This window comes from Oncorhynchus masou, chromosome 18, assembly GCF_036934945.1.
Source record: "Oncorhynchus masou masou isolate Uvic2021 chromosome 18, UVic_Omas_1.1, whole genome shotgun sequence".
NCBI classification, from domain to species: domain Eukaryota; kingdom Metazoa; phylum Chordata; class Actinopteri; order Salmoniformes; family Salmonidae; genus Oncorhynchus; species Oncorhynchus masou.
In genome coordinates, this window is record NC_088229.1 from 46,129,791 (window position 1) to 46,143,718 (window position 13,928).

General features: G+C 43.1%; 1 protein-coding gene across 2 annotated transcripts; it reads left to right on the forward strand.

Annotated features, from left to right (window-relative positions):
- The first annotated feature begins 2,773 nt into the window (after positions 1-2,773).
- Positions 2,774-10,287, forward strand: LOC135504701 (rabenosyn-5-like). Of its 2 annotated transcripts, none has more exons than XM_064923495.1 (13): positions 2,774-3,123; positions 3,736-4,031; positions 4,178-4,312; positions 4,866-4,966; positions 5,191-5,236; positions 5,386-5,547; positions 5,720-5,982; positions 6,070-6,140; positions 6,265-6,351; positions 6,460-6,562; positions 6,724-6,828; positions 6,984-7,256; positions 7,407-10,287. In XM_064923495.1, the coding sequence occupies exons 2-13, from the start codon at positions 3,869-3,871 to the stop codon at positions 8,232-8,234; spliced, it is 2,337 nt and encodes a 778-aa protein (XP_064779567.1). In that variant the 5' UTR covers positions 2,774-3,123; positions 3,736-3,868; the 3' UTR covers positions 8,235-10,287. The 2 variants fall into 2 exon arrangements, with proteins under 2 accessions (XP_064779567.1, XP_064779565.1); XM_064923493.1 differs by having other exon boundaries at positions 3,750-4,031.
- Positions 10,288-13,928: the final 3,641 nt, after the last annotated feature.

Sequence of the window (13,928 nt, forward strand, 5' to 3'; positions counted from 1 at the left end):
CAAAAATGTTAGCTTATAATAGTAAAGCTTTTTTTGTGGGATACACATAAGTTAATACTAGGTCTTGTGGCATATTTTGATTAAACTATCCCCAATTCAATGGAATTGCAACTCAATGCAATGGAATTATACAGCTGATTCTCAAGATCTTGCACACCAATGAGAAGCTATTGAGCCCACACTACTACACTGTCTGAGCCAAGGACAACATGCTTTCTGGTAAGTTTTGATTACAATACTGGGTGGGGTGAATATATTTTATATGACATATATGATGTTTGTAAATAGTAAATAGTAGCCTACAGCAAAGTGTGTATAAATCATTTCTAACTTGTTAACAATTTCCGCTAGTTACTTTTTTCTACCATGTGGGTTTTAGCTTGTGGAGGAAAGTGTAAAGTGGAGGAGTCCTACCCTCACATCACACCCATTGGCTATGCTGCTCATACATTGAATCTGCTCCTCAAGGACATCACAGCACTGAAAACAATGGATACACTCTACAAGAGAGCCAAGGAAATGGTTAGGTATGTGAAGGGTCATCAAGTTATAGCAGCAATCTACCTCACCAAGCAAAGTGAGAAGAATAAGAGCACCACATTGAAGCTGCCCAGCAACACCCATTGGGGTGGTGTTGTCATCATGTCTGACAGTCTCCTGGAGGGGAAGGAGTCTCTCCAAGAAATGGCCATATCACAGTCTGCCGATATGGACAACACCATCAAGAGGATCCTCCTGGATTATGTATTTTGGGTGAGCAGCCTGAAACTCCTGACACCTATGGCAGTAACCATTGCACGGATTGTGGGAGATAATGCCATCCTGTCTGATGTTCAGACTCTGCTTGCAGATGTAAGATAAGAAATCCGTGCTGCCCTGCCCATTTCACTGTTGCTCCAAGAAGAGGAAACTGCAGTTCTGAAATACATCAAAAGCATGAAGACTTCTGCCTGAAGCCCATACTCGCCACAGCATACATGTTGGAGTATGCTGTGTATGCTGCCAAGTATGCTGGCAAGAGCATTCTCTCTGGTGCAGAGATCAACAAGGCCTATTGTGTCATTACTACCGTGTATCTCCACCTTGGCCTGGATGAGGTCAAGGGTTTTGGCAGACTGGCAAAGTGCACTTCCAAGCAAGGGCTTTGGGATGGAGATGCAATATGGCAGTTGTGCCAAAATATCTCATCAGCCACCTGGTGGAAGGGACTTGTGGATCTGAGGCTCTTTCCCCTGTTGCCTCCATCATCCTCCAAATCACACCAACATCAGCTGCCTCAGTGTGCAACTGGTCCTTGTTTGGGACCAATACAAGGGTTGAAAAATTGGTGGCCCTGGGCAAATTTGAGAAATTCTCAACAAGGTTGGAAAGTGACAGTGAAGATTAGGTGGACATTGAGGAGGTCCAGGGAGAAGACATGGAAGCCTGAGAGGAAGACGACCAAAGCTTTAGTTTCTAGACTCATTTTACAGATGTATGTTGAAAACATTTTTGGGAGATGCGATGGATCATTCAATATTCCCTTATTTTTTTGTTCAGTGAAATCCTCCCATGTGGAGAGTAAAGTCATGTAATTAAAGTTAAATTCAGAACTAAATCGTTTATTTTATTTCTATTATAAGGATTTAATCATTTGCAATTGTGTCTACTTATAAGGTAAAATGTTTCTGTTTCTGTCTCCATATGATATGGTAAATATATCCAATGCAAAAAACATCTACATTTCAATGGCATTAATATGAATTTGCATATATTTCCGTTAATTCCCACGTCTCTAATATGGTCATGCATTTGGCAGAAGGTTAAGAAGTGCGTCTCAGCATCCACCTTCATCCCGCGATGATTGTATTTTCAGTCACCAGTAGCTTGTGGGTGCTTTATATGCGCTAGTCAATTATGAGTGCGTCTACTTATATTAAATATATAATTAGTAATATATGCCTACTGTATGCTGTAAATTAATTAACTAACGTTAGTCTGCCAAGTTGGAACTTAAGATATGAAAATGTTTTATTTGGACAATTTCCAAAAGATAACCAAACATAAATATATTTACTTTTAACGAGACGTGTTTTTTTGCCGTCATTTGCATTAGTAGCACCATTTCTAACTTATTCGCATTGGTTTTTATTTACACTTTTATGTTACATTGATATTGTTTTTAAGTTTTCGCAGACTTTTCTTAGCAGATGTACAATCGTCGCGATTTGAATTATGGGGAGTTCCAGGCCCCTTAGTGAACATAATTGCATACCACCCTGCATACCACTGCTGGCTTGCTTCTGAAGCTAAGCAGGGTTGGTCCTGGTCAGTTCCTGGATGGGAGACCAGATGCTGCTGGAAGTGGTGTTGGAGGGCCAGTAGGAGGCCCTCTTTCCTCTGGTCTAAAAAATATCCCAATGCCCCAGAGCAGTGATTTGGGACACTGACCTGTGTAGGGTGCCGTCTTTCAGATGGGACGTTAAACGGGTGTCCCGACTCTCTGAGGTCATTAACGATCCCATGGCACTTATCCTAAGAGTAGGGGTGTTGTCCTGGCTAAATTCCCAACCTGGCCCTCAAACCATCACGGTCGCCTAATAATCCCCAGTTTACAATTGGCTCATTCATCCCCCTCCTCTCCCCTGTAACTATTCCCCAGGTCGTTGCTGCAAATGAGAACGTGTTCTCAGTCAACTTAAAATAAAATTGTGCTCTCCCAAACCCGACTAAAACCGGGGGTTTACGCACCAAACTTCCCTTGCTTGGCTAATCATGGGACCGCCCGCCAAGATGGCGACGGTGATTCCCCATAATGGGAGGGTAGGTGAGTTTGAACCGCAACCCTTCTCTAGGGAGGACCACTGAGGTATAAATAAAGGGGTGGACATCACCACTGTGATGTTCAGTGTGTCCAATAACACTTGTTTCCTCTGATAAATGTATGTTATCCTGTTGTGAAAAAGGACAGAAAGTCAAATAGCTGGCTTTCCCATCCATGTGCGTTCTTCCCTCTGGTCTTGGCTGTATGCTAGTCACATGACTAGGCTAGGGCGGCTAACCTTTCTACCGCGAAGAGTGTTGAAGCGAGCTGTCAACATTTCATTCATAAACTGCACCGTTAACAGGTTTACATTGTGATATGTAAGTACATAAATGCGTCTTTGGATAGTTTTTGTCATTGCAAACGGTATACTCACTACTGGCGAAACGTCATTATCTACAGTAGCTAACTGTTAGTTAGCTAGGTTGTTAGCCTTTTGCTAACTTTAGCCAGCTAATTGCTAGCTCGTGTGAATAGTTCTAACTAGTTAGCTATCTATGACTGGCTGGTTCTAATCAAATGATGTCCCTACCTAGTGCCAATATGTCCCTCAATTAGATACAAGGTGAGACAGATGACTACCGTAAAGATACATTAGCTACATCACAGCCATCACTGGCTTATGGAGAGTTATAAACACAGCCGACTGCAGCCGTTATTAGCTATTGTAAGTTAGTTAGCTAGCTAGTCTGTTTTCTTTCAAACGCCGTTCTTTTAAGTAACGCCATGCATAGGATTTACGTGAGCAGTTAGCGTTCAGTAGGTAACGTTAATCAGTGACTTCTATGTCATCTGACAAGTCTTTCATGCTGGAAGTTTTTAGAGTTCGTCATTCAGTAAGCCACTAAACCATGACTTCCATACACGTCGGAACTTCTTACATGTATGTTATTGTCAGTACCCTTAACCCTTCTACTGCTTCAAACGATCAGTTTCTGCCTCTCAGGCTTTCTCCTGTCATAATGGAGCGGATGAGGGGTGGGCATCACACCCAGTTGGGCATGGCATGAGACAGACATACACCCTGGGTGTCTCTGTTACCATCCTGCACCCACCCCCACCAAAATGGCCTCCAGCTACCCACCCCCATTCGAGGGCACAGGGGAGGTGAAGGAGGGCTTTCTGTGCCCGCTGTGCCTGAAGGACCTGCAGTCTTTTTACCAGCTCCAGGAACACTACGAGGAGGAGCACTCTGGGGATGATCGACATGTCAGGGGACAACTCAAGAGTGAGTCCATTTTGTGCTCTACCAGACTAAATATGCACATCATGGAGGAGCAAAGGAAATTCTAAATCAAAAGGGTCTCTGATAATACTTTTAGAAGGCATGCATCCTTGCTTGAGGTAATCACAACTCTCTCCTTTTGGCTGCAGGTCTGGTCCAGAAGGCTAAGAAAGCCAAAGACAAGCTGCTGAAGAGGGATGGTGAAGACAAGCCAGAGACGGGCAGTTATGAGTCCTTCTACTACGGCGGAGTGGACCCTTACATGTGGGAGCCTCAGGAGTTGGGTGAGACTGGGAGAAGAATGCAAGGGGGGGGTTACTGGGAGTAGAGGAAAGGGGTGGTGTGGTAGAGGAAAGGGGTGGTGTGGTAGAGGGCTTCCCAAATCAAATTTTATTTCTCACATACATGGTTAGCAAATGCTAATGCAAGTGTAATGAAATGCTTGTGCTTCTAGTTCCGACAGTGCAGTAATATCTAACAAGTACTCTAACAATTACCTAACCACTACCTAATACACACATATCTAAAGGGATGAATGAGAATATGTACATGTAAGTATATGGATGAGCAATGACTGAGCGGCATAGGCAAGTTGCAATAGATGGTATAAAATACAGTATATACATGTGATGAGTAATGTAAGACATGTAAACATTATTACAGTGGCATTATTTAGAGTGCATTGTATAAAGTGACTAAATCTACAGTACATAAGAGATGTATTGGTCTGGTCATTGAATGCTAGTGAGTCATCTCGACTGAAATGAAAATGTGGTGCTACATTGTAATGGAACACCCTTCCATCCAGTCTGATGGTGTCCCTCCCATACCCCATAGGAGCCACAAGAAATCATATGGACTTTTTTAAGAAGCACAGAGCTGCCCGGATTGACCACTATGTCATCGAGGTCAACAAGCTCATTATCAGGCTGGAGAAAGTGAGGACTCTTGCACAAACTACAGCAGACAATCACAAGTTGTTTGTCAATGTGGCTTTGACACATACAGTAGCAGTTACACTGCCCTTATTTTATGTTATTTATTTTATTTAACCTTTATTTAACCAGGTAGGCTAGTTGAGAACAAGTTCTCATTTGCAACTGCGACCTGGCCAAGATACTGTCAGAACATGACTCACCATGTATCCTGTGTTCTGTTTCAGCTGACATCTTTTGACAGGATGAACATAGATGCAGGCAAAATTAGAGGTGAGTTAAGTGGGGATCATATTGCAGTGTGTTTTGGAATTCACCATCACATTATACCAGATCCGCATTTCTTCTTATTGAGTACAGTGTGGATTTGAATGTCATTTTCATTGTGTGAATCCAGAAAAGCCTCTTCTCTTCCTTTCCAGGGATTGAGAAGTCTGTTGTGGCGTGGGTGAGCGACTCTGATGTTCCGTTCTGTCCCGACTGCGGGAACAAGTTCAACCTTCGCAACAGGCGACACCACTGCCGCCTCTGTGGCTCCATCATGTGTAGGAAGTGCATGGAGTTTGTGCCCCTAACTTTGGCTTGTGAGTAGAATTACACACTCCCACACACACTCCCACACACATAAACACACCACATTATGGACATATATAACGTGTGCATGTGTTTACATGCATACTACAGTATTACATATTATTGCAACATATCTCAGTGTTGCTCAGTGAATCCTCACCCTGTTTGTTCTCTTCTCTCCAGACAAGCTGACCAGTGGGACTCGGGAGGCCCGTAGTGTTACGGGCAGCCAGTCCCAGTCCCCTCCAACAGGGGGCGGGGGCAATGTCAGCGGGATGGGCTCCAGGAGGGGCAGCATCAGCAGCCTGAGCAGTGTCACCTCAATGCTGGAAGAGAAGGATGACGAGAGGATCCGCTGCTGCCTCCACTGCATGGACACCCTGATGAAGAGACAGCAGAAACTGGAGGAGAAAGACCACGTGCCTGACATTGTCAAGCTCTATGAGGTAACACAGAGCTCTGTGTGCTTCCTCTTGTTCACCATGTAGTGTACTTCCTGTCACTCACCATCCATCTTCCTGTCTTCCTCCTAGAGGCTGAGACTGTGCATGGACAAGGTGGATGAGAGGGCTCCAGAGTATATCAGAATGGCTGAGTCTCTCAAGTAAGATATAGCCTGTGTCTTAAATGACACCTCATTCCCTATATTGCGTACTACATTTGACCAGAGCTATATGTGGCTCTGGTTCGGTTGTTTTATCCTCATTGTCAAACTTCCATTTTCACAGTGCTGGAGAGACCACTTATAACCTGGACACGGCTGGTGGACTGAGAATGGAAGTCCAGAAATACTACGAACTGATCGATGCACTGAGGTACATACCGTTTACAGAACATGTGTTAACTAACTTCAAATCACTTTGGATAAAAGTGTCTGCTAAACGACCATATTATAACATTCTCTCTATATATATTCATGTCAGTAAGAAGATCTTAACACTGGGAATGAAGGAGGAGCCACAACCCCATCAAAAGACTCTCCAGCTGCAGAGGATGGTCAGATACACAGCCACACTGTTTGTCCAGGTGAGACACAGAGGGTACACTACTGTACACACAGAGCAGCTATGGATGAGCTGAATAGCATACTAAACATGTCATTGATAACTGAGACTGCCACCAATAAAGTTACATACTATATTCAAGCAACCACCCCCCATCTCTATACTTCTCCCTCCCTCCTGCAGGAGAAGTTGCTGGGTCTGATGTCACTACCCACTAAGGACAAGTATGAGGACATAAAGGAGAAGAGGAAGCAGGAGCAGGAGAAGAGGCTCATGGAGGAGAGACTGGTGAGTAGGCTGCTTATTGTTTAATCTAATGACCCAACAATGATATTCCAAAAAGGATCTAATATATCTATGATAACAGACAAGCAAAAAGCAACACAATTAGTGTCTTATAATGAAGCTGTCTCTAAAAGCCTACCTTCCTATTTTACTGCCAGATTGCCCAGGTGGCCCAGAAAAGGAGGCAGGACTCTGAGAAGAACCGCCCAGCTGCCAGCACCAATGGGGAGGCTCCCCAGGCCCCCAGGCCCCCCCGCATGACCAAAGCTGGGGGATGGCTGCCCTCTTCTGATACCCTCCACACGTGCGGGGAGCTGGAGGACCCCCTGCTACAGCAGATAGACAACATCCAGTCATTCTTGCGGCAGGCCAAGGCCGCCCAGAGGCATGACGAAGTGGCCATGCTGGAGGAGAACCTCAGGCAGCTGCAGGTGTGGAAACCTACATTATATTAGACATGTACCACAACTAGTATTGATCAAGGCATTCATTGTTGTATATACTGTGATTTACAATGCACCACATCAAGTAGGGCTCTGTGTAGGAATAGGGTGTTATTTGTTGAACTATGTGTTTCCCAGGATGAGTACGACCAGCAACAGACCAGCTTGGCCATCGCTCTGTCCCAGAGGCTGGCGCAGGAGGAGAGTCTACAGCAGGACGAGCTGCAACGCCTGGAGGACAGAGAGAGGGGGGAGAGGGAGCACAGGGCCCAGAGCCAAGCCCCAGGATCCCAGGCCACATACACCTGGCAGGGCTCACTGAACCTAACCGATATAGGGAGCCTCCATGGGGAGGAAGAGGTGACACCTAAAGCAGAGAGCAGCCCCCTGTCCATGAGGGCCTTCCCTGCCCTGACCGACCAGGATGAGGAGTCACCCCCCCGGCTGAGGAGGCTGGGGGGAGATGTGACACCTCCTGGTGGCGAGGGACAGAACAGTTCCTCCCTCAACCCCTTTGAGGAGGAAGACTCCACCCCTGTGGAGGATCCTTCTAATCCGTTCTTCGAGGAGATCCAGAAGGAGCACAATGAGGTGGCTAACGGGAAGAAGGAGTACAACCCGTTTGAGCAGGAAGAGGGTGGGGAGGAAGAGCAGGGGCAGGCCGAGGGCGCCACTGGCAACCCTTTCGAAGTGAAGGAGGAAAACAATGAAGGTAACCCTTTTAAAGAGGCTTCTGGGTGTACCCCGCCGGGAGCCTCGACCAATCCCTTCGAGGGGGAGGATGAGGAGGCGATGCCGGATGTTGACGTGATTGAGGAGGAGTTGCTGCTGCAGCAGATCGATAATATACGGGCGTACATATTTGATGCCAAGCTCAACGGGAGGCTAGACGAGGTAGAGCTGCTGTCGGAGAACCTGAGAGAGCTGCAGCGCACGCTACAGGAACAGAAGAGCAAGACACACTGACAGACAACTCCCTGTCTCTTTCTCTCATACCCCCATACCATTACCTGACGCGTACAACAGGGCTGCCCACCCAGGGCTAGAAGGCTACTCCTGAGACGACGGTAGTTCCCTTTAAATGACCAATGATCTCATTGATACTAGGTTGTGTTAGGTGACGGAATCACCCAGCGCCACCCTTGGTGAGTAGCCCTCCAGAGCCAGGGTCCAGAGGGTGCATCTCAGTCTATACTCCAATAGCCTATACTCCATCTGCACTGATGTGAATAAAATGCATATAATAATAGCATTATTTCTTTGCCGATCCTGATTGCCCTACCAAGTGCAGGTCAAGGAGAGGAAGCATCTACAGACTTGAGGCTTTCTCAGGTTTTGACAGCCAAGCCACTAGAAGGATGCCGACCACGAGATGCATTTAGGTTGTGTTTTGATTTTCTCACTCCCGTACTTACTAATAACACTCTCACTCTATAAAGGTGTCTTTTAGGAGCCCAGGTTGGTTTTTATTATATTTGTATGGTAAGAAGCACAAGGGCAGAGTATCATCACTTACGGGCAGAGTATCATCACTTACAGACGGATGTCTGTATTCGGCCACTGGAGAGAGGATTCAAGGGGTCATAAGGGAGGTTATTTGAATCCAGACATCGATCTGTAGTCCTGCTACACAATAGATATCTTATGTAGAATCAGGGTTCCATTCAAGATCACATGGTTTTGAAAACATTCACTCAAGGGTTGGGCGATATGAGACCTACGACTTGCTACTCCAAATACTGCGATAGCCGATATAATTGATTCGCACGTTAATGACCAGATAATTCCAGACTATGCCATTTTTGTCCTGATATTGTATTTAATCACATCGGTCCAACCTTGGTTTACTCTGAATAGTTTAAAATGGCAGCTGTGAGTGTCATGAAAACGTGTTGTCTGCACACAAATGCAGCCCTGAATACTAAGCATGTCTAACCTGTAACCGCTACATTTGTCAGATCTTCACATACATGTTTGTAGGGGAGTGGAAACTCATTGCCGTTTGCACATAATCTTTTTTCTCGGTCTTCTGTCATCCCTGGGGGTCGTGACCACTAGAAAGAAAATGTTGAACAAAACATGAGCGAAACCAACAAACTGTTTTTGAAATCCTACTTTGACTCCTTCAGTTTCTGTAAGCTGGTTTTGTGTCTGTTGAAGCGCAGGATAGATGCATTAGCTTTCAGTGTGTTTACATCACTAAGAGGCACTTCAGCAGTGGTCCAAAGTAGGCTTTCAAAGCTGATATTGTCCTAGTCCTGTCTCATGCTGTTTCTCTAACGTGTCCTAGTTCTCCTACTGTTCTCTCTTAGTGCACTGAGGGTCAGAATCTGTCCTGCTCTGAACAAATCTAAAGCTCTTTACAGGGTAAAAAAAAACCCATCCCATTTACTTTCTCTTATGCCAAGCCTGGTTCAGAATATTGGCCTTTGTCATCCTTATTCAATAGCTGTCTAGTCTTGTAACTTCAGTCTGTATTTAGTGTATTTATGCAACTGATTCAGCAAAGTCTTTCTTGGCATCACTTACCATTAACTCAGAACACCAACAGTTGAGCTGTTTAGGTCGGAGGCACATAATAGGTTAATTTACCCAGAGTGCTCTGCTTGGCACCTATATCTGTCACCGCATCAGCCTGCTTTGAATCCATAAGGTTGTGGCAACTTTAGGATATAAGACTATCTTGATTCATATTTTAAAGATGATTTACCTATGACAATAGATTAACACTAAACCTATTCCACTCTACCAAGTATAATTTATACTGTTGGCAAACTCCTGTGTCACCTGTTGAATAAGTACTTTGATGTATCCAAGTACTGGTTTGCTTGCCTTGCAAAGTATACAATAGTACTTGTCATTTTGAACTAAAGCAGTATTGTGTTCGCTGTAATCGATCACGCACCACTAACTCTCAGCTGTGTTGCATCTAAACCAAACATTTTCAGACATGAATAATGTATTTGTGGCAAATGTGAATGAACAACACTAATTAAAGACGTGACCTATGTGAACAATAGGAAGTGGCCTTTTCATTAACCCACTCCATCGACACGATGTGATAGTGTGTTGCAAAGATTATATACTTTCAACCTCACGAATCTAAGGAGCAGATTCTAGTTCACCGATCTCCAAATCATCATTGTTTACAACAGCTGACAATGAAACTAAATCCTGTCTGGTTTTTTAATGTACAGAAACATCCACAATATTTCCAGTGAAACATGATATACTACTAAATAACAGTTCAGTCCATGATTCCTTCCAGTCTTAGTCTTGTGCAGCTAGCATCTGAGCGCGGTCTTTCCCTGTCATCTCCTTGGGTGGTGCTGGAGCAGGAGACCTCCTTTCAGACAGTACTTCTCAGGCCCAAGCTTGGCTGGGTTAGCAGCCTCCATCCTGGCTAGAGCCTCCGCTTGCAGGGCCTCGCTGTGAAGGGAGGGACAGGAAAAATAACGACAAGGGGAAGACAAATGAACCAAATCATACATACTGTACACATAGGTTTGCTCCTAGAACTCGGATAGTCGAACTGAAAGTCTGCTCGCATACTCCCTAAAGACCTTCACTTGAGCAACTGTAGCAAAAACATAGCCGTAACACTTCTTCAAAATACTCAAATTTAAAGAAGTTCAAAATCAAGTTGATTTTTTTGCAGAGGGTCTTGAATCACACAATTATACATCTAAGAAGTTTGGTGCAGTATTTCTCAGGTGAAAGAAATAGCATGAAAGCTAAGTCTCCTTGAATGGCAAACACTTCATGTTCCCACTCCAATCACAGATGAAGGGAGTGTTGACTTCGGCTACTGAACTTTGACTTGACTCAAGAAAAAAAATGTGCGGACAAACAGCCAAGGAAAAAAAGTCAACATTTTATAATATGCGCTAATTGTTTCAAATGGGAAGCTTTAGACAAGAGCGTAGCATCTAACCCTGTGGTCACCAACCTTTTAGGAGTCAAAATATATGCCGAGATCTACCGCTCTAATTTTGTATTAACATGATTTAAAAAGGTAAGCCTATGCAACATCAACCAATTAAACAATACTTTAGCAATGAGGTTTGTGCAGTAAGCTGGCCCAATACATTATCACCGTATACTGGCTTTGCTTGAATTTACCTGCCAATGCATTGTTTGGACATTACAAAAAAAATTTATTTCAAAAGTTGAGGTAGGCTATATGATCACACCGGTAATAGATCCCTTGTTACAAGTCAGAATGTTGAATAAGCTTTATTGGAACTTACTCTCCCGAGTGTCTAGTGAGTTTGTCCTTGCACCAAAATTTGAGACAAAATAGCCACAGTAAAGTATTAGGCTATTAAACCGATTTGCGTGGCTCTCACGGATTGTTTGTTCATCTGAGGCACATATGTGCCCAAGAGCAAGGCACTTAACCCTAATTTGCTCCAGGTGCACAGTACTACTATGGCTGACGATGTAAAACAACACATTTCACTGCATCTGGTGGATGTGACAAAATATACGTACATGTTTTTTTAATACATGCATGATGCATGCATACTAACTGAGCTTTTTTTGTTGTTGCATGGGGTGCTTCAGCAGGACATTTTGGAACATTCAGAATAGAAACTTGCTATGTAGAATAAGGAATCACATCTCCCCTATTTGTGGAATTTCTATCTACAATGTTCTCGAACATGTTCGTACTGAACGTGCCCATGGTTTTGCACAGGTGATAGAAATCTTAACAGCAGTACTAGCATTTAAAAAAGTTGTTTTAGTAATATTCCCTGTGGATATTTTGTCTAAAATTTCCAGCTGCAGAAGGACCAACTACCCAGACAACCAGTTGAGTAAATTGAAATGTAATTTCTACAAAGTGCATAAAGATGGCGGCCCCCATGTACATACCGCAAACGCCGGCAATTAAAACAAATTAAAAAGTATATTATGTTGATATATCGGCACATTGAACCATGTCGCGTGCCGTAGTTTAAAAAATCTGGATAGCACATTGAACCATGTCGCGTGCCGTAGTTTAAAAAATCTGGATAGTGCTCAAATGAAGACGTATCTGAATTCCTCCATCTTTATGCCCCTTTGCCATTGTACGGTTTCAGACTGATAACTATAAACTATCAAAATAAAGTTGCACACCATGTATAATCTCCCAGCAATTTAATGTGTATTTACCAACGTTTCAGCATCATTGTGCCTTCCTCAGGGTAATGTCATGAATACTTGAACCAGGTTATGTAGACACACTGTGCAATTAGTGTAACCAATGACAGTTGTGAGGGGTGTGTCATAATGATTAAGTTAATTCAAATGAAATAGTGAAACTTAAATTGTATATGGCTTATTAAATATGCTATTATCATATAGAAACAATTGAATATTGTACATCATATTAGCATCAACATACAATAATGTACCATTCAATTAAGTATTTCATTGTTGTTACATGTTCATTATATATTAAGGTTGAACCAAAAGATTACATGTAACAAAAATTAAATCGTGAAATTGAATGATACAATAATGTATGTTGATGCTTAATGATAATAGCATAATATTTACTATGCCATATACTATAAGTTTCACGAATTAATTTTATTTAACTTAATTATGACACACCCCTCACTACTGTCATTGGTTACACTAATCGCAGTGTGTCTACATAATCCTGAGGAAGGCACAGTGATGCTAAAACGTTGGTAAATACACATTCAATTGCTGGGAGATTATACATGGAGTGTGCTACTTTATTTTGATAGTTTATTCGCCGTTAGTCTGCACCCCACACTAACTATTATTCTGGGTGTGCGCCAGCTCATATTTTTCTGACTGATACCTAGCAATCACCATGTGATGTATTAGGCTATATGCTTAGCAGGACAGGAAAATTGTCCTATTCACGCACTTATCAACAGAACTGGTCATCTGGCGGACTCACTAAACTCACATGCTTCGTTTGTAAATGATGTCTGAATATTTGAGTGTGCCTTTTGGCTATCCGTAAATTTAAAAAACAAGAAAACGATGCTGTTTGGTTTGCTTAATATAAGGATATATTTCTATATAATATATTTATACTTTTGGTACTAAAGTATATTTAAACCAAATACTTTTATACTTTTACTCAAGGTGACTTTTACTTGAGTCATTTTCTATTAAGGTATCTTTACTTTTACTCAAGTATGACAATCGGATACGTTTTCCACCACTGCTGAGGAGTGACGGACTCCATCATAGCTGGAGGGGTGCTCTCATCTATCAACATACACAGAGCTTTAGCTCCTCTAGCATCACAATGAGATAGGGGTGCAGGCCAGGTAGCAGGCTGTTAGCCAGGTGAAACATGGCGGTGTTCGCTTCAGCAATCTCACTGGAATAAAGACCACTTCCATTCCTGTCATTATTGAATGAGATTGTGATATTTCACATCTCATGGAATCCAAGATGGCGGCGCAGTAGGACCTGTATATCTGTCTTTGTCTTATCCCCTGTAAATAGCTGGCCTTTTTTTGTATACTTCTTAATCTCACTTTCTATCTATGAACTAAATATACTTTCCTGAAACCCGCCTCACCCAATGTGCTATTTTTATTCCTTATAACTGAAAACAAGACTCCCTAAATTGTATCAGCATATCGATTGCGCAACCAGGGCTGGTAAAACCTTGGATCATTG

Coding starts and splice junctions, on each gene's coding strand:
- LOC135504701 (XM_064923495.1), top strand. CDS start 3,869: ATGGCCTCCAGCTACCCACCCCCATTCGAGGGCACAGGGGAGGTGAAG. Junction 6,563..6,723: donor CAGCCACACTGTTTGTCCAG/GTGAGACACAGA, acceptor TCCCTCCTGCAG/GAGAAGTTGCTGGGTCTGAT. Junction 7,257..7,406: donor AGAACCTCAGGCAGCTGCAG/GTGTGGAAACCT, acceptor TGTGTTTCCCAG/GATGAGTACGACCAGCAACA.